At 39.1% G+C, this 20,934-nt stretch overlaps 4 protein-coding genes across 6 annotated transcripts in view; 3 read left to right on the forward strand and 1 right to left on the reverse strand.

The window, feature by feature from the left end:
• Positions 1–874: 874 nt before the first annotated feature.
• Positions 875–3,950, forward strand: LOC124301429 (L-2-hydroxyglutarate dehydrogenase, mitochondrial). The gene is made up of 7 exons (XM_046756448.1): positions 875–1,642; positions 1,995–2,196; positions 2,292–2,504; positions 2,578–2,775; positions 2,861–3,132; positions 3,211–3,390; positions 3,478–3,950. The coding sequence occupies exons 1-7, from the start codon at positions 1,560–1,562 to the stop codon at positions 3,671–3,673; spliced, it is 1,344 nt and encodes a 447-aa protein (XP_046612404.1). The 5' UTR covers positions 875–1,559; the 3' UTR covers positions 3,674–3,950.
• On the reverse strand, positions 3,748–5,745 carry LOC124301433 (post-GPI attachment to proteins factor 2). Its single transcript, XM_046756455.1, has 4 exons — positions 5,215–5,745; positions 4,897–5,143; positions 4,567–4,782; positions 3,748–4,477 (listed from the first exon to the last, which is right to left on the reverse strand). The coding sequence occupies exons 1-4, from the start codon at positions 5,404–5,406 to the stop codon at positions 4,350–4,352; spliced, it is 783 nt and encodes a 260-aa protein (XP_046612411.1). The 5' UTR covers positions 5,407–5,745; the 3' UTR covers positions 3,748–4,349.
• A 268-nt stretch (positions 5,746–6,013) lies between these two features.
• Positions 6,014–20,934, forward strand: part of LOC124301431 (WW domain-binding protein 4) — a 30,438-nt gene continuing 15,517 nt past the window's right edge. The window contains exon 1 of one of the 2 annotated variants that reach the window (XM_046756451.1): positions 6,014–6,207. In XM_046756451.1, the coding sequence (XP_046612407.1) occupies positions 6,206–6,207 (2 nt within the window). In that variant the 5' untranslated portion in view covers positions 6,014–6,205. Of the gene's footprint in view, positions 6,208–20,633; positions 20,779–20,934 lie in introns of those variants that run through there. The other variant, XM_046756450.1, reaches the window with a different exon arrangement.
• LOC124301432 (calmodulin-lysine N-methyltransferase) lies at positions 8,889–14,813 on the forward strand. Of its 2 annotated transcripts, none has more exons than XM_046756454.1 (2): positions 8,889–10,288; positions 13,686–14,813. In XM_046756454.1, the coding sequence occupies exons 1-2, from the start codon at positions 9,620–9,622 to the stop codon at positions 14,052–14,054; spliced, it is 1,038 nt and encodes a 345-aa protein (XP_046612410.1). In that variant the 5' UTR covers positions 8,889–9,619; the 3' UTR covers positions 14,055–14,813. The 2 variants fall into 2 exon arrangements, with proteins under 2 accessions (XP_046612410.1, XP_046612408.1); XM_046756452.1 differs by having other exon boundaries at positions 8,913–10,297.

Below are 20,934 nucleotides of genomic sequence, written 5' to 3' on the forward strand. Positions count from 1 at the left end.
GGGTATAAACTTCGTTCCATCGAAAGTCGAACGTCGAGTTGCATCGGACGGAGAGTGGAGATCTGCTTCCAAGGGCAAGGGAGGGGATGAAAAGGGCCAGTTGCATGATGGACCCCTGGAAGCATCGAATCTTGTCCTTGTCGGGGCCCGATCAAGCATGCAAGTCTCCGACAAACATAATTCTACAGTAATCGCGTGTGCTTCGGTTAACAATCCAAAAAAAGTATCGAAGTTTTGATAGCCCGTGAACCGTCCGTCGGTTTGTGATTTCCTCTACTAGACCTTATCGATTGCAAACGTATTTAACCGTATGAGTCTATATTATCGAAAGAGTACGGGGATTAAAATTGAAACTTAAAAGTGATTTCAGGAGTGCTTAACTATAACTAGCAAATAGGTATGGCAAAACGTAAAGTTCAGCGGATAAGGGGCCCTAAATTTGAATTTCAATTACGTTCGAATCGAAGTAGTGATTTGAACATTGGCAGATCAAACCGCCTCAATTATTCACTCGAGAGTTTTGCAGTTGGAGTTCATTAATCCTGAGTCTATATTCTAACTAGAACAAGCGTATTTCCTTGCGTAATAGGCAGTGCCGATATTTTGCAAGTTCGCGATAATAAAGAACACTCGCGAACGCGTCTCGTTCGAACAGCTTCACCGTCGTGACGTTGGAAGAACGGTGGCGCCACTTGCCGATGTTAGTAATCGAGATGGCAAGCGCCGTCGCAGCAAGAGCCTCGCATACGTCGACACGACGTCATCATGACAATGAACACCGGTGACGATTTGCCAAATTATTTTACGCATCAGATATTTTAAACCAGTTAAAGAGGGGGGGATCCGATGAACAGAATCTCTACTAGGTACCAGTCAGTAGTGTCGATAAGACAGTCTGACGCAAAAGTGTCTGGCAGGCGTTTCTGTGTCGAAACGTAGAGCTCAGTACGATTTGACGTGTCGTCGAAAGGCTGCGTGTAATTTTTGCAGCAAACGCATACGTTGTACGTCCTTGACCATCGCGCTAATTGCATAACGGTATTCTTGACCTTCGCGTATCATTCTGGAAACCACTTTATTCTTTAGATAGACGTTCGCCACCTGTACGAACGCGCCTTGTACTAATCGAAATCGGAGTGACAATTCCTCGAGTCAAAATTGAATTTGGAATTTCAGTTACTATTTAATTTACATGTTATTGTTTCTGTAGTAAGAATTGAATCCTGGGGTTTGGACTTGGGAACGGACAGTTTCGTCAAAGATATCGAAAATCCACGAAGCTTGAAGCGACAATGAAAGGATAATCTTACACCGCTTGAGGAAAAGTCGTTGGATGTGTCAATACGCATGAAATTCTTATCTGTAAACGCTGGATTGTATATAAAAAACGATAACAACAAAATATTTCCTCGTCAACGTGGATCGGTTACGCATATGCCAAATGATCCCAGTGTAGTATTTCGACACTGCTGATTGAACCCACACACCCTGGGAAATTTCCTCGCTTTCGTAACATTTAATTGGTTATTCGCGCGCAAAAATTAAATCCCACGATCAAAATGTCTGCAAGCTTCCTGATACGTTTGTCGGCTCGAAAACCTGCCCGGCAATTGGCTAAATTATACTCAACTAGCGGAACCAGGTTGGTATTCAATTCTGTAAGATATTACAGTGAATATTTACTCTTCCACAATTAGATTTACGCAGTCGACAGGCAGTGGATGATTCATATAATTTCGAATTCGTTCGAATTCGGTTTGAAATTGAAAAGAATTGAAACGTTCGTCGACCCGTTAAACAGCGATGCGGTTTCAATTTGATAATAACCGTATTTTTCCCAGTCTTTTTTCCTGTTTTCCATTTGGGATAATTATCACATCCTCATGTTAGTATAATAAGAAAACATCAAATCGATACTTGGTAGCAATAGATATTGTCTAGCCACGTTCGCGCATTATAAATTAGAATAACAAACCGAATGATTTGAATTGTAGCCTGGAGCATCCTGACACATTTGATTTGGTGATCGTGGGCGGAGGCATAGTGGGATGCGCAACTGGAAGAGAAATGCTGACAAGACATCCAGGAATGAAAATAGCGATTGTCGAGAAAGAGAAGGACCTGGCGATGCACCAAACCGGACATAACAGTGGAGTGGTGCATGCCGGTATATATTACGCCCCGGGAAGTTTGAAGGTACGCGGTAATCAGAGGGCAAGAACGGCGGGAATTAAATTACAAAACATTGTTTTACAATGTAAGACAATTCACCATACCTTGATTTCAAACAGGCCAAGCTCTGCGTCGAGGGTGCAAAACTTTCGTACGATTACTTTGACAAACATGACGTTCCGTACAAGAAGGTGGGAAAGCTCATTGTCGCCAAGGATGAAAAAGAGGCGGTCAGAATAGACGAACTCTTTGATCGCGGGACGAAAAACAACGTTCCGGATCTCGAAGTCGTTGGAAAAGATCGTATAAAAGATTTCCAAACGAACATTCAGGTGAGGAGATATTCCGATGCATCCAGATGCTCGCACGACTCACATTCAATACAACTAATTCGAGACGTTTTAGGGCGAGAAAGCGCTCTGGTCACCCTGGACCGGTATCGTAGACTGGGGAGCGGTCTGCAAGGTCTTCGGAGATGAGTTCAAAAAAATGGGGGGTGAAATATTCCTTAATTCCGAGGTGACAGGGTTCACCGAAATGATAGAGTCCAAAGGCACACTTGGTAAACTGATGCCAATGGTTGTTCATACTAAGAATAACAAGGTTTGCATTGGACCTTGCGTCTGCTTACTTCTTTCAGTTGCGTTTCACGCAGTTTGGGCTTACATGATTGATTGAAATTTTACAGCACATTCCGACGAGGTTTGCTTTGACTTGTGCCGGATTGCATTCAGATCGCGTTGCGAAGTTGACAGGATGCGACGTGAATCCAAGGATCGTTCCGTTCCGAGGGGAGTACTTCAGGATGGCGGACACGACCAAGTCCCTCGTTACAACGAACGTTTATCCAGTCCCAGACGCCAGGTTCCCATTTTTGGGCGTCCACTTTACGCCCAGAATGTCCGGGGACGTGTGGATAGGACCAAACGCCGTCTTAGCGTTGTCCAGAGAAGGCTACAGGTGCGTAATCGGTCACGAAATGTTAGCATTACGAAGAATATCATCCGTTGAATATCATAACCTACCGCGATTTTCCAGTTGGACACAAGTAAACTTGAGAGACTGCATAGAGATGGCAACATTCCCAGGCTTGTATAAGCTCTGCTTCAAGTACGCGCTTCCAGGGGCAATGGAGATGATTAAATCCGTATTCCCTTCGCTAATTGTGAAGGACTTGCAAAAAACTCTACCTGGAATTACTGGGAAGGATATACTGAGGTACGTACACCTGTATAAACTGTAATGGATAACTTCTGAAATTTTACAGTCTTGACAATGCCATGTACAATTATAATCCATCTGTAGCGACAAGGCTGGAGTCCGAGCACAGGCTTTGAATAACAAGGGAGAGCTGGTGGATGACTTTGTCTTTGACGGAGGAGAGGGTAGCATTGGAAGCAGAGTAATTCACTGTCGTAACGCTCCTTCACCAGCGGCGACGAGCAGTATGGCCATAGCAAAGTACATTTCAGACAAGCTAGAAAACGATTTCAAGTTGTAAAGAAAATGTTTGATGATAGGACTGCTTAGTTTCTTAGTTTTCGAATAATTGTCTTTGATTTTTTCGATTTGGCATATTATACGCCCATCGAAAGAGATAATAATTCTTTGCCAAAGAATCTCACTGGAACCTACTCGTGTCCACTGAGAAAACGTCAAATGTTGCATTAGAGACCTAAGAATTATTGAAAAACAAAGTGATCTTTGACGTAAAATCCATCTATTTATCATCGGTAATGATAATAACAATACAAACCGTGAAACCTCATCTGATATCAGAAGACTAATTTACAGTATGATACAATAAATAGTATAAGTATTTATACACTTTTATATCCTAGCTTTGGAAATAACAACTTGGTTATAGCTAACTTCGAGATGCTATTTTGTAAAATCTAAAAGTGTCATCCATATCTAACGTTACATAATACAGTATAATGAAATATAGATAAATGTGGTATTATGAAAAATATCCGGGAATTTTCGCATCAAAGTGGACATTGAATGGCAGAGTCTTATAAAATTACAAGATATCTAAAAATACGTATAAAAAGGAGTCTGTACATTTAATGTCCAAATCTGCATGAGAATCTCGATATCTGTACATAAATGTACAATATATGTATATAAATAAATGTTATGTAATAAATATATCATATGGATGATCGTATGGATAATCAGATTATTCTCAGTCCCTTTAAAGATACTAAAAATTTCCTTCCTGCGAAATCCCAAGCCGCAGTCATGTGAAATCCCATGTTGGTCAGAACAACCATATACTCTGACATGGCAAAGAGAGAGTACACTAAAAATGTATTATTTTATAAGAAAGGTTAGGTTTTGAAGTTGTAAATTTAGCATGGACATATTTAGAACTCTTGAGATATTTCTCACCGTTCGCCTCGCAGTATTTATTGTGCCTGTAGAAAAAATAGCATGCCAATAGTATCGAAGACACATTAGCGAACAGCATACGCCATTTCCATTTGAATGAACTTGCTTCAACCGCATCTTTAGCTGGGCTTCTACAACTCCTCGTTATCACGCACGACAAGCTCATGTGCAGCAAAGACATTATCAAGAAGGTGATGAACGATAACTTGTGAAGAGCTACAAAAAAATAATTTGGCGGTAAAGACTAATTGCTGAACAATCTTACATCGGCTCTCTATGTTTATTCTGTAATTCGCATCAGCATTAAAGAGGTCAAATGATATTACGTACCATAATTGTCATGCGAAGACCAAAAACTTAAGGTAACTAAGGCAGTGTTTTCGATCGCATAAGCAGCCAGAGCTATATGGGCAACAAACTGCGCCCACTTATATACCGTTTCCTTATAGTGTCGATAGTACATAATCAGAACGAGTACCCTGGTGTGTGCTTGGATGGCAATTGCCGCCTTCCAGACGTCGCTTTGAGGCTTATAGTGTCCTATGGCGGCAGAAATTGATGGAAGAAAATTGTACACCTGAAAATAATATACTGATTATTATAAGCTCGATTAAATGAAAAGGTACACAAGAAGGGTGAACCTGGTACCTCGCAGTGTGTGAAAGTAGCTTCTTTGAAATTGTACAGCACAGACCAGCAGACACAGAAGGCGAAACCTAAGAATGGAAGGGAAACGGTGAACCAGGCGATCTTCGAAAAAGGTATCAGCAAACGTAACCTTGTAGATGTTTCGCTGACAAGAGGAATGTACTCGGAGCCAAATCTGGATGATTTCTCCATGGCGGTTAGCAAATTCCGTGTGATTATCTCCACCCTATGGCACTTGATTTTGTTTTTCTCTATTTAATAAACCGTACAATTGAGGTTAACTTGTGATTACCGCTGACAACCATTTTCGACTAGTGCAAAAAATCCGATGGGGCATCTTTTTTTCGGTGCACATATTAAACTATCTAATCAGCTGCACATCAGCATTCTCACTATGCACTTCGGGTATATATTTTCTAAACTAATTGCAACTTTTGAACTCATTCTCTTTACTAATGTCATCGATTCGATGTCATCGTCGATTGCAAACAATCGTCTGCTATCAGTCGGTACCTCGATAATCGATTACTCAAGATAATGTATGCCAACTAATAAAAACAAAATACACTAAAATTAACCTAGAATCTCGTGGATTCTATCAAATTTTCCCAACATAATTGACCAATAACGGGCGTTTTTAATTGAAATATCAATTAATCTTTCAACAAGAACGACAAATTTTAATTTTTTTCGCATTAAACCGGGATTTCGTGCCTTCGCAATTCACTTTACAGTTTAAGTGATTTTTGTACATTTTAGTTGGCGATTCTGTACAAAGACCGCGGACTGAACTATGAAGTTAGCGCCAGAATATGCGAAGGGGGTGTCTGCCACGGAGTTAGTGTCTGCTATGTTTAGTTCCGAAGTGAGGTTATGTTTTACAGTGATGAAGAAACGTCTATGAAAAAAATAACAATCATTTTTATTATTAAACACCGTTAAGTGACGAGCTGAGGGTCTCAAAACGGGATAAATATCAACAACGTCGACGATGTAAGTCATTTCTTTTATCCCGTACGGATTCATTTGCTCCAATTGTACTTCGATTACATTTTTGTAGCAAAAATGTACCGTGCATAGACAAAACGTTTTCCAACACACGGCTAATGATTCCTCCCGAAATAATATTAGCTCATCTGCTTACGTTCACATTTCAACGCAAACATCGAATTAATGTTATCAGCGATTTAACCGACTCCAAAATGCAACTACCAGCACGTGCGAAGTTACGTGTGACTCTTGTTGATGAGGCAAATATATGAGTATAACGTGCCAGCTGGTAAATCCATACGTCAAAATCGTATTTCAATTGATTTTTCTTCTACGGTTTTTAAACACCAGTCTGGCTACTTTACACAAGCACTCAACTCAGGATATCTTATACACAAAGCACTTATAGTTAGATAACCGTGTTTACAGAGCCTCGTGACGTGGGTGCCTTGTCAGGTAATTTATAGCCGGTATTACCGTTTCCCGTATCGTCAAAAAATCGCTTTTTAATTCAATCCCTCGCATTACAACAGAATTAATAATGAGTTTCTCGTATGCGTGAGATTCCCATTTTTTACGCTCACGAAATTTCATTATCTTCATGATACAAAAACACCAGAAAATATCAAATTTCGAATAAAGGTTCGTTCTGAGAACGATATATTTACACTGCAATTAACAAATTAATATAAATCGACAGATAAAGGTAAAAATGATGGAAATCATCTACAGTACACACAGCGTGCAAGTATTATACTTTGGGATATTTTTAATCCGATGTACGACACTTGGATATTATAAAGCGTGTGTATCCGTTTGTGTCATCCGTACAGACAATTGTAACTTATTTGTGACAGAATTTTCGTCTTCCCAAGGTTTTTCGCTGTTCTCCGTGATTGCACACACATTGCACACATACTTAAATATATTTTCTGCATATATGTGTGTACCTGTGCTCGCTACGACGACGTTATTGTTGGCCAACGTTACAGCTCGGCTTCTCGATTAGACGCAATGCGTCTGTACGAGTTGCCAGAAGCACCGCAGTACTGTAGTGAAGTCGTTTAGAGATACATACATACCTCCATGCATGGAAGAATACATGTTTGTATATATATGTATATATATGTATATGCCGGCGAGTCGCATTGCTGTCAATTCAATTCCCCCCTTTCGGCATTGTCAACCCTCATTTTACGTCGCACCCCCAGGAAAATAAAATAAATACAATCATACCTACCGTGTAGTTAAGAGGAGCAAATATACCTTGTGTAAGATACACGCCCTCGACGCGTATCCGCAGTGCGAGATTAAATCTGGACACTTGCGAAAAGAGCGGTCCACCCCAGCGAGAGGTTTGCGTTTCCCTACGAGTAGGTAAAATCATATTTCCGTACCCTCATTTTGCCAGATTATCTGTAGGACACGTTTTCAGTAGGGTTTTATTACGCCTATTCGCATTATTTTTGTTTTTTTTGTATTCAATGGTTACTCCTTAATTCTGCATTTGACAAATTTTGTAAATATTTTTATGGAAATTAATTGTCATATTAGATAGTCAAAAATGAGATTAGAACCTAGCAAGACAAAATTGTCTTTTTCTAGCCTGAACGATATATCACCTTGACGGATCGGCTTTGAATTCATTCAACCTATAAATTCTCTTAGGTATACAATAGAATTTTATTCGTGAAATTCGTTAGCATATTTTTCCTCCTAGTTTTGTAATAATTTACAATTTATCTATTCGTTTTTCAACTAAGTAAACATTTTATCCGGTTGAATAAATTTTAATCGAGTCGCCTTTAGATCTACCGTTAGGTATGTATCAATACCCAAGAAATTTTCTCAAGCGTTAAGTAATCGCAGCGTATTTTCAACTGAACAGTTCAGTTCGGTGGTTTAAAAGCACTCACAAAATTAATTCAGCTCGTTGTAAATTTCTTGAACTGATCAATCAAGGATTTTAGACCCTTTATACGTAGAATATGCTGCCTCGTGTAAATTCAGTGAAATTGAAAAATTTGTGCACAAAAAAAAAAAAAAAAAGTCAACATTTGTTATGATTTCAACAAAATCAGAGCGATCAATTTACCGACAATATAATTTACAAACTGATCGTTGTAGAATTGCAACGATTTTCTTGACGAAAAATTCGCACCAAACCGCGGTGTCGAAATATCAAGAGATTTGGAAAGCTCATTCGACAGTCATAAAAGTTTATAAATACCGTACGTTGTTTTGTTCTTTATGTGTCTTTTATTTTTTCTTACAGAAGAAAACGTCCTCTTTCTGTAACTGCACGGTATATAACAAGTTTTAAATACGACTCAAAAATGCAACCGTGCTTTCCAAGTGTAGCATAAAATTTCAAAGCAGATGATTACCCGCAATTATTGTTCATCCTACTTTTTCTCCAACTTTGGCCAAGAATTGCAGAATAATTTGACAAGTTTATAATCAGTTAAAATATTTTAGAGTACAGATTGAATCGAATCGTTTCTTTTTCTCGGTGTAAATTTACTCAATGATAACCCCTTTGCCCTGTTAAGCAAGAGTCCTCCCCCCCCCCCCCCATCCCTCCGTCTTGTTTCGCGAAATCTCTGCAGCCTCCGAAATCGCTGCAGACGTGCGCGAATCCCTGACGTTTTGCAGTTCGCGGCGTGCGTCGCCGACGTCGATTGAAGAGGGCAGGAGGAGTGGCGAGAGAAAACGAGGATGAGGAAGGAGGGAGAATAGCCGGAGGCAAAAGCGCATGCGCGAGTAGCGCGTGGCGCGGAGTTACGAGAGTTTTAGTTTTAGTCCGTTGGTCTCGTCCCTTCGCGCGCATCGCAAGCGCGGCTCCTCTTCCTCGATTAATTTCGAGGGCCCCGAGCGGTGCAGCCGCCCCCTAAAAAAGCGCTCCCGAATTGCTGCAACGGGGGCGAAGAATAACCCGCAAAGGGGCACCGGTTGCGGATTTACTTTCCTCTTAATTTTACATAAATATATATTTTTCGCAAACTGCACGTGGAACTGAAGTGAATACATATTGGTTTACTCGAATAATTGATTGTGAGAAATGAGAGGAAGAGGAACTGGAAGATAACCTTGTGCGAAACAGAAGAAAGTCGGAGGAGGAGACAAATGCGGTATAAACAACGCGGGAACAACACAACGGCTGTTTTTAATCGGCAATATCCACGAGCGTCAAACGCGTCGACTAATTTTTATAACGTATAATTTTTAAACGTGATCACGTGTCACGTGTGACGGTCATCTTCGGTTAATCCGAATAGGATAACAGGCGGGAAGACAGCGAATGTTTATCCCACGTATCACACATCACAAAGCGATCGTGACGAGAAGCTGAAGTGATCTACGGGTAAATTCACACACCGAGTGAACGAGAAAAAAAGATCTGCGGTCAACGAGGATGGAGGGCTTGGATATTGGGTCGAGAAAATTGGAGGTGAACGCGAACCGCGAGAAGATGGCGGGAACTAAGAAAACGGAAATGATAAATCGGGCGCAGCGGCGATGGCGTCTCTTGGCGAGAGCGTTGACGAGATCGCCGGAGCCGCAGGAAGACGCCGAGGAGTTAGAACCTGACCCGATTTCCGTGAGACGGTTCACCAACTTCGGCTTGGTGAACGCGGCGGCGTTGGAGAACATTATCGGGGATCGTGAATCGACGTGGTATTCGTACGCGGCGACGATAGACCGGAAGTGCTTCGCTGTCGACGTCAGAGAGGTGAACAAGAGCTTCACGGCGAACGAGCTGATCGGCTTCAACAACACGGGCAACATTTGCGTGTGGCCGTCGGAGGAGTGCTTGGCTCATTATTTGCTGAGCAATCGGGATATTTGCCGGGGAAAAACGGTCCTCGAACTTGGCGGAGGGATGAGCTGCCTTGCCGGAGTCTTTGTCGCCAAGTACTGTAAACCTACGGCCGTCACCCTGACCGACGGCAATGTCACCTCCGTTGATAATGCCAGGTGTATCGTCGCCAGGAACAAATTGGACACCTTTATAGATTGTCGTGTCGTTCAGTGGGAAAGGGCAGCCAAGGATCTGAGGCAGGACGACGTCAACGCCAATCATGTTCGTCAGGTTCGTTTCAATCTTATCGTGTCGAAGTTGGCAACGTTATCGTAACGATTCGTGCTGAGGAAAAACCGTTATTTCGCCATTTTCGAACTGTTTGAAATTTGGTAAACTGTAATAAAACAAAACATACTCGTATACCGCAATTTTAGTTCGTTAAAAATCATTGTAACAATTAGAAAATCTTGATTTTTTTTCCCAATGTTTCTTTACGATAACGTTACTAACTTCAATCTCGTCCGATCTTGAGTTCTTGCCATTTCGTGAGATTTAACTTCGCGACGTTGAAGTAACGATGCGTTCTTAGGGAAAATCTGAACAGTTCGGAACTTTGGGATTATTTAAAATTAGGTGAAATTTAACGAAGCGAAACGTACTGATATTTTGCAAACTCGGTTGCCTTAAAGTCATTCTAAGTTTGCCAAATAGCAAGTTTCGACTTAATGCTTCGTTAGGTTAACGTTACTAACTTCAACTCCGTAATTACGTGAAGCTGAAGCTGGTTGTCAGAATCACCAGTCAAACCTCTTTCGACAGAGACGACGCAGCTCAGTTTTATACCCACAATTCTGTCAAACTATAGGTACAATTATAGACTTCAAGGTATTTGACGAAATTTCGACTGCTAGGTATCACTGCCTAATTATTTGAATCAAAATTAGCACTTTTGGCAGTTAATTCTGGGTGCTAGGCTTCAACTTCGTTTCCAATTTATCTATTCTTGATCCTCTATTCCTTCCCGCGGGCTCTTTAATAATAACAATAATATTAATAATAATATTAATAATAATAATAATAATAATAATTAAGATTGACACATCACCCAACTCTCAATTACTTTGAAATTTTTATCAGACTCGAGCGCCAGTCGAGTTAATTAGATTTCAGTTCGATTGCGAAGACCGATATTGTCACAAACCTGCAGAAATCTATAAATTGCCGCGCGAATTTCTTGAAATTGAATAATTATACAATTGAGACATCGCGTTGAGAAGCGTGAAAACCGCGACTCTCAATCTCTTCGAAGGTTGTTCAATCGTTCTGCAGAAAGGCTGTGACTCGTTATTATATAAACGCAGAGTGTAAATATTTTTCGTAAACAATAGCTGCAGTTACAGTACTTGCAATAAAAAAAAAAAAAAAGCGAATGTATTTGCTCTTGACTCTGAAATAAATAAAGATTTTTTTTTCGAATACCGATTCAAAATTGGTCTCCAAAAGACAAAAATAAAGAGCACAAACTTTGACTCGAAAACTTGGGATCACTCGACTCGATCGCCGTAATGTTTTTCGTTTGCTTATTTTTCTTTTTACGCATTGACATTCGGCTGAAGCCCCTGAACTTGTGTCCTTTGTTTTTTTTTTTTTCTCTTCTTTTTTTCCAACCCTAAGCCCCTACATTCTCTTTGATCTGCCCTTCGCCGCGTGTATCGCGTCCGTGTTACGCAAATAATTTACGGGCTTCCACCATACCGTTCACAATCAGTCAGGTTTGTGTACCGAAATGCTTGTGCAACGGAAAAGATTGCATTACGCGTATATCGCATATACGCATGCGTAATACCCGTGTAAACAATCAATTTCCCCGGCGAGGGGGGGGGGGGTTCCAATTTTTTTTCTTTTTCGTTTTAATAAAATCGACGCACTCTAATGGACTTGATGTTTGTCCTTCTGGCGAGACGATCAGTCGAGAGAGTTGATCTCGTGTTTGTACGCAGATTGCACGCTTATTTTTGCTGCATACAAAGCGTGCATACGGATGATTCTGATTGTTTTCCGTGTTCTTATCGTGGATGGTAAATCCCTGCAGGTATCGGTTTCGACGCCTCGTGATCATCGGGAGATAAGTCGACCGTGAGAAATTTCGTTTCACACATTTTCGCTCACAGGGTTTATAATCGCTCAGGGTGAGGCTATTTTAGACACAATTTTTGGACGCTTGTATTTGTATAATAACAAGTACCCATACCTGGCAATATCTATGTGTGCACACGTGTATTTTCCTGTTCGAACGACCCCTACTCGCGTAATTCGTAATGTTTACCGAAATTTGACAACCATACCTTGACACCGCGATACGGGAAATTTTTCAAATTACCCCCGAAACTGAGCTTGCCTGCATTTTGCTTTCACCCGCAGCAGACGAATTGCGCCGTAAATCCGTCCCGGCCGGAACATGGTTGAGCACAATATGCACAAGGTACCGCGGAACGTCGGTTCGGTAGTAAAACTGGAAATTCGCTTCCGCTCGTTGAGTGAAACAAGCCAGAAACCACAAATATAATAATACGGTGAAAGTTTGTAACGGTCTCCGAACTGCGGAAAAATGAGACCAGAAATATTCGAATCAGAAGTAAAAAAGACAAGATTTTAATAGCTTTGAACATTCTAATTGTAAAATCTCTTCTCTCAAATTATTGATATCACAGTTTGTGTTATTGAATTCACACAGATTATTATATTTTATTATTAGATACATTGGGGATGATCACGTGACGTTATTGGTGATGTTTCGAAACCGTTTTTTCCTCTTTTTCTAACCTCGGATTCAAACGATTGCCGCCTGATCACCGTTATGAGGATGCCATAGCCGGCCTTTACCGACCGAGTAACAAAATTCATTCTCGCATGAACGAAAAAAGTTATCGACTTCTTTTGTTCGGAATCGCTTCTAAAATACAGCGCTGCCTGCGGTATTTTCATATCAGTGATTCGTTGCAAACTTCGATAAGAATAAAAATAAGCGGCTGCACTTTACTCGGTCGGTAAAAACGGACTATAGCATCTCCTTAACCCTTTGCGACACAGCATCTGATATATGAGATACCTTTTTTGAATCGGTTATCCAAGAGTTACATTCAATTTTTGTAATATCGCTGTAATTGTTTTTGCATAATTGGACTTCTAAGATGTCGATGTTGATGTTTTAAAAGTGATTATGATGATTCCGCGAATATAGTGAGGGCTATAAATAAACAAAGTGTTGAAAATGCATGTTTCAACAAACTAAATGTAATTGCGGGAAGGTTATGGGGACTAGAAAAGTGGAACTCGGTAATCCTGAGTTTTTGGGATCGGTAAAAACGAATCCGACGTCGAAATAATGATATTCAAAATGGCGGAGATAATATGGTGGACTGAAAATATGAAAACTGATCTGATTTGCTCAAAATTAGTTACTCGGGGGTTTTCGGGGTCGATGAAAACGTTTAATTAATCGTTAAAATTACAAAATTCAATATGCGGAATGCATTTAGATCCGACATTTTGAGTTTTGAAAATTTCTCAGATTCGACCCCATTTTTGAAATCAGCGGTCTCGGGTTAAGACCAATCGAACTAGCTTTCCAAAGTTCCAAGAATTGAACAAATTTGCTTGCGATAATTTTCCGCAGACGTGGTCGACGGACTGGAACCAGCCGGAATCCCGGCGCACGTCTCAGGCCGGACTCTACGACGTGATCCTCAGCGCGGACTGTCTCTTTTTCGACGAGGCTCGGCTGGACCTGGTCGAAACGATATTCGGATGGCTGGCTGAGGACGGAATTGCGCTGATAGTGGCGCCGAGGCGAGGTTCGACTTTTGAAAAATTTACGGAAGCCGCGATCGAGCGGGGCTTCACGGCCAGGCAGCGGGAATTCTACGACCCTCGAGTTTGGTCGAGGCACCTGGAGCTCGTTGAGCACAGCCAAGAATACTGCCCGGACATCCATTACCCGCTGCTTCTCGAGCTGACCAAGAAGCAAATCAAGGCACCCGGATGACGGAGGATTTTTGCCGATCATCCGATTTCGTTCCAGCAGCGTTTTGCTGTTTTATTAAATATTGTCGAAGTCGTCGCAATACACGATTGGGAAACCAAAGATCAGGGCGTAAGTTTTTCTGAAATGTATTCTTAAATTCCGGTTGTGCGATTATCATTTTTCTCCTTCTCGGGGAATCGAGGTGGTCCAAACAATTTGGATTCATTGTTTCGGAAACGGAAAGCCGGTAACAAAATGAATGCGAAAATTGATATGTTAATATAATATTATATATATATATGTACATGTTGTAGCAATGTTACAAAAGACACGAAATTATGTATATTGTAATAGAAAAGCGAAGAGAGACTTTACATTGTAAACATTATTATACACGGATAGATTTATCCAATATATACGATATACGTAAAATGTGAATAGATTTGTCTCGCTGTTATTTTTGTCCGTTGTATCATTTATTCTATGTATAGGAATGAAAAAACGTGTCTAGTTATTTTGTTTACCCAAACGACCAATATAATGCTTGCGAAGTCACTCACCTACAATATAATAAAGATTACCGCCTTGTACCCACATTTTTAACTATTATTAAAATTCGCCTTATATTTATTAATTGTGCAAACTTTTCCGTCTGTTCAAGTAAGTAAGGAATTTTTCTATTATTCGTGCCCGTTGAAAAGAAATTACTTGAAAAAAAAAAAAAAAATAACCGTACGTAGCACAAGGTGTTCAATTTTCACGAGATAAATATCTGCAAGAGAGAAACTTACGCTGGGGGGAAAAGGTTACAATAATTAGTTTACCTTCAAAGTTTTCATTCGACGGAAAAGTTTTTGTTTTCTTTTTATTTTCCTTTCTTGTTTTCGCATTTTCCGAACTCAATCTTGGAATACAAATTTCACTTTATACCCTAGTTTCTTTGAAATGTTGTCGCACCCTGATTGTGAGGCGTGATACATGGTATTAAATAGTCATATATTTTTTTAGCTGTCTAGCATATAATATATTGTAATTACCTGAAAGTACATAGATACACATCATACATGTACGTATAAATTATTTAATGTATATTTTACCGTTGTTACCCATGACGTCGGTGTATCTATAAAAGTCTTCTCAAAAAGGACCAAATATAATTTTAAGAATCCTAGTCAAGACGCGTATCAGCGTCGTACTATATATCATGTACGTATATTATAAATGTTACACACCGTGAGAATATTGTTAATTGTAAAAATACATCATGATGATAATAATAATAATAATAATAATAATAATAATAATACGATGATGATTGTACATACGCACTGACTTCTGTGATAATTTTCAAACCCACTTACACATGGAGGACGCTTTTCCTTTATTTTTCCTCACCTTGATTCCGGATCAGAGCCACGCGGTTAAACCGCACGAGTTACGCAATTGCGCGATAGAAAAAGAGAGATAAGATTGCTAAAGTGGAAACGAGATCGCAGAAGAAGAAAATGGCCGTGGCGATTGCACGGTGTTCGAGAATCGAGAGAAAAACGAAGGAAAAATTCGCACGAAAAAACGAGCTGGCATTCTGAATCGAATGATAATTAAATTGTGTCTGATTTTTCGTTGCCTGTAAGCGAGTTTTTACCTCGTCGATCTCAATTATGCTCGTCTTGTTTCGCGCGCAAAAATTGTCATCTTTTTCCGACTTCTCATTCGGTCGTTTCATCACAATTCGTCTAGCTTTTCGCTAGCATGATAATAATAATAATAATACCAGTCATAATAATAATAATAATAATAATAATAATAATGATCTTTACACCGACGTTGTTATACATATATCGCGTGTCACTGCAGAGTTATACACACATGTTATAACAAATGTCAGTCGTTTCGGAATTATTGGCGACGTCTTAAGCAGTTGCCGTGGTCTTAACGAGGCGGCAGATTAGGAGAACATTTTTTTTAAATGGGCGAACAGGGAATCAGAGTTGTTGTATGAAATTGACGAGGTCGATTTTTCCTGCCTTCCTTTTTATTTCCCTCTACATCATCATCCGTTTCTTCATATACCCATTACTTTTTTTCCTCCTCAATCTCTCGGACACATGTATACACATATACGCTTGTATACGAGTAACTGATCTACCAGACTACACGGAAAATAAACTTTGAACAGAAAATTTTACGGTGTTTAATCATCGCAGCTAGGCGATAATATTCTTTAATCTTATATCGTTGATGCCAGCGCTTTTGTGACTGCAACGACTGATTTTTACGGCTGCAGACGCTCAGACTTCGGCTTATACACATCGCTGTAATCCATATACATCATTTTACGTACACCGTGGGCTGTAAAAACATTTGAGAAATTTACACGACTCGAGTTTTCAAACTCTGCGGTAAACGTACATCTGTATAATAATTAATCGTTTACATCGAGCGCAGCAACGAATATGATTTTCTTCCTTTCCCTCTTGGCTTCAAAAATTCAATCCAGTTAAAATATCAGTTTTTTAAGAGCTTGTATAATCTTCTCTTTGCAATTGTTTGAGTCACAGGAACACCAATTTCTCGTAAAAAAAAATTCAAGCTTCTCAAGAACCGAATCTCTGCGCTTGTGCCGTTCGTCAAAGGGCCGGTAAAACCATAAACGGGTTTCGCTAAATATCTCACGACGACGCTTATCACGGTCGATAATCAATTATCTAAAATTAGCCTCGTATCCAGCCATCCAAAACGCTTTTCCGCCGTTTCACTGATTTTCCCTTTATTTCCTCGTACGCGGAGTGTAGAAAATGTCGTTAGTCTTCCACTAAACCAGAACAATAAAGCATATAATGAAATTCTACAATCACGACTTTTGCAACCGAATTCGAATTTTCGAATCCATAATCGCATCGATTCTCTTTATTACAGATTCCACTCTATGTGTTATATGAGTAAAATTTAAAACTAAACTCGATACTAGTCCTCCCAAAATCCAAAAACGTGTCCATATCCTCAAAACCAATCGATAAAACAGAAAAAATGCTTAATTACACATGTCTGAAAAAAAATATTTTTTTTCAGCTGCATGGAATGTTTTTGGTAAATATTATGGTTGCAAGTGTGCCAAATGCAAAAATGACTTCCATTTCCCTTTATCACGTACAGTATTCTTGCTAAATACGAAGTGTCTGCATAAAAAGAAACATAACAATAATGAACAAACCACCATTTTGTTACAATAAACTAAGCAATATTTCTTATAAAATTAAACAAACAATTTCTTTGTGAAATGTATTTAACATTCCGCGTTCATTCTTTTCGCCTGTGAAAACTTTCCTTCTTCTCTTTGATACACCTTCGAATACGCTTCCGCTTTCCATTTTCTCTTTCCCTGTTTGTATTTATTCTCGAATCTGACTCTAATGTATATTAAATGGAAGTAAGAAGTCACGTTTGCATAGGATTTTTATAATCGAGAATAGGATACCAGATTTCGAATTACACGGGAATTTCACTCTAAACGAAACTACAAAGACGAGTTTAAGAAAAAAAACCGACGTAAGTGAAATTTCTGAGTATATTTCGCGGTTTCAGTGAGTGAAACTCTATAAGAAACAGCATAACAAACCTGTGCAGGTTTTTTCGTCGCAGACCTGTGTTATCGCCCAATCTTTCCTAGTTTGACTGCAATGAAACCTTCGTGCATGTTTGGCCTTCGCGTGAATGACAAAAGTTTTCTTATAACTAATTAAAATTGGTCAGCACTCCCCGCATCGCCGGATTGATAGTCAATCCATTAATCGTGCATTCGCGTTTATTCCCGCCACTCGGCGCGCGGACATCCGACCTTCCGAATCTGCGAGTTGTATCAATTGGCAAAAGACACGAAAGGTCGCGCCGTTTATATGTCGGTTTTAATTAGTCCTAGGGAACGTCACGACGCCTGATTTGATACACCGACACGCAGGTACAATCCATCGCCAGCTACATAATAGATACTGCGAAAAGGCAGAAGACCAAGACTAAGGCTAGGCTAACCCAGCCTCCGAAAACACATCGCGTAGGTACGAAATTAGATCTTTCAGATAGCCGGAGTTTCTGTTTGGCACAGTTCGCCGGCTCGTTTAATTCCCCCCTCCTTCTTCTTCTCCTCGTATCTACCTTTCGCAAAATCATCGTGACAATAATAAAATAATCACTGTGTTGAATAAAAAAAAAAATTTTATTGTATATACCCGCGGAAGAGGAGATACGAGACTGAGAAAAACGAGAACGACAGAAAGAAAGATACGGTGAAAAATAGAATTTACGTCATTATATGATCGGAACCGGTTTCTTCGCTCATTTTCACTGCTCATGGAAGTTCATTCGGGCCTTGAAAATCGACTGTAAATTACAAATTTTCCTAAATCTTATATTTCACCTGTAAGTTATACAATTTATACACATTTCATAAGAATTATTAATTCCAATTTTTTTTTCTGCACAGTAGATCGTATACGTGTGTAAAAATGTACAGTAACATTATGAGAAATAAAAAAAGAAAAACCGCTGTCCAAGTATATAATGAAAATGCATATTCCATAGTTCTTTCGATCGAACCATCAAAATTTTTTGCATATTTGTTCACTGAATGAAAAAAATGAGAAAAAATCGAATGAAGTAACTCCGAATAAGCTTTCAAGGGGCTAAATACTGCCTATAGTTATATTCTCGAATGGATGGGTGGGGAGGGAGGGAGAGAATTGGCAGCTACATCGTTTCTTTCGTTTGCATGTGGCGTCTATTGTAGTTTGAAAGATATTTTTGACAGTCGCATCTGTTTCAACGTTAACTTACTACACCGTCACTATATACATATACACACAGGTATATTCTCTTCCTCTTTCACAAGCACGCATGTATGTACGTACATACACATAATGTCCAATGTATAAATACGGCAAAGAATGATCGTTCCGTGCAGTGTTTGTGTCTCTTATACCTCGATACCTCGAGTTTCTTTAAGTCTACGCATCGTCCGAGAAAGTTGGTTAGGCATAAAGATATAAAAAATTTTTAAAAACTAGTGTTACAAACAAATAAGAAGTATAGAAAATTTTAAAAAGAAAAAAGTCGAGCGAAAAAAAAAAATCGTCGCGAGATTTATGATTCCTCGTGGATAAATAAAAGCTTTGAATTATCGAGTTCTCCTTCGGTTTTCTTTTCCTAGTTTATTATTATTATTAATATTATTATTATTATTATTCCTATTACTATTGTTGTTATTATTGTTATTTTCATTCTTTTTCTCTAGTTTTTTTCATCCTCGTATAAAAGTGGGATTAAAAAAGAATCTCAAGACAACAGAAAATAGAATGGTTGAAAAAATAAATGACATCGTCCCGAATTCTCCAACGTCACGAAGTATCTATAAATTATTTTTATTTCATTTTTTTTTTTGCCTCTACTCTTTGTATCAAAATGAAAGTTACTATCGCGTGGAAAAATTTAACACTTACTACACGTGTTACACAAATAATTAAACCCGAGAGGCGTGCAGAGGGATGAAAAACGTCCAGTACGTTGTTTGTTTCTATTTTATTTTATTTTTTTTTTTCTTATTTTTCTTACCTCTCATATTTATTTATAAATAGTTTAAAGCCCTTGAAGTTTATTGGCTCGTGTTACCGAAAGAACAAAGAGTAGTTTAAACGAAGATTTCTCTTTTATTTTCAGCAACGCGGAAAGTTAAATAATCCAGCCACAGGCACAGCGACGCTCTGTGCTTGGCGCACTGATTTAAAACGCACCTCCGCTGTATAAAGCCGCGAACAAAACACCGGCCAGCCGCTGATTTACAATGCAGCGTTTAGCGGTATAAAATAAGGGGTAATAAGCTGTTCCATGCAGGAATGCATTGTTTTTGTAAACTTATAAACGGTTGTAAACGTTATGCCGTGGCTCAATTGTTTTTCAAAATAATTTCAACGAGCGTGACTTATACACGGTATTATTTAACGAGAGGGAAAGTTATTGCATAAACAAACCCACCCCTGTATTTGCCACGTATTTCTTCTCCAAATTATATTCCTCCCGCCTTTTTCCATAAAATTTTAATCAACTCTAATAAACGACGTCGTGAAAAAAATGTTCAATTACCTCTTTTCAAGAAAAAAAAAAAAAAAACAAAAAGAATACGAATCGAATTTGCGAATTCGATTTATTGTAAATATTTTCTATTTCTATTCCATTCTTTGCGTATGTATAAGAATTAGGAACGGAAAAAGAAGGAAATGATAGGAAAAAAAAGAAAAAGAAAGAAACATCATCGTGACGAACAAAATCTAAACTATCATAGCAGTTTTGTATACGTAAACCTGCATAATGTTGAAACCGGACGCGTTGTTCTTAATTTCTTCAACAAATCGCATTCAATGTATATTATCGTGTCAAAAGTAATATAAATAAGTTCAATCAACGCGTTCCACTTTGATCAAATCGATCTTTGAAAGCTGGGTTAAAAGTGCGTGCGATAGATATCAAAAGTAAAACGAGACCAAGAAAGCGAGAAAAAAAAAAAAAAGAAGAATAATATATATGAATTTAACACGAGTAAGAAACTGGGAAAAAAAAAATAATAGAAATAAAAAAACAAATGGCCGACCATGCAGCGTCTAGTCGGGGCCTGGGGTGCGTAAAATTTGGCGGGAATCCAACCGTTACGAAGGTTCAACGCGTAGCTTCGTCAGTCACCGCGGATGAACAGCCGCAGGTAAGATAAGTAGGATAGGTTATAGGTATAACTAGGATACACGTACACTATACATACGATATTAGTGTGTAACGATAGCGTGAAAAAATTTGTTAGTTGGCACGTGACATCGATCGCGCGAGAAGATCTTCGGCTTACTATAATATAACGTGGTAA

The sequence above is a fragment of the Neodiprion virginianus genome, chromosome 3 (genome assembly GCF_021901495.1).
Source record: "Neodiprion virginianus isolate iyNeoVirg1 chromosome 3, iyNeoVirg1.1, whole genome shotgun sequence".
Classification (NCBI taxonomy): domain Eukaryota; kingdom Metazoa; phylum Arthropoda; class Insecta; order Hymenoptera; family Diprionidae; genus Neodiprion; species Neodiprion virginianus.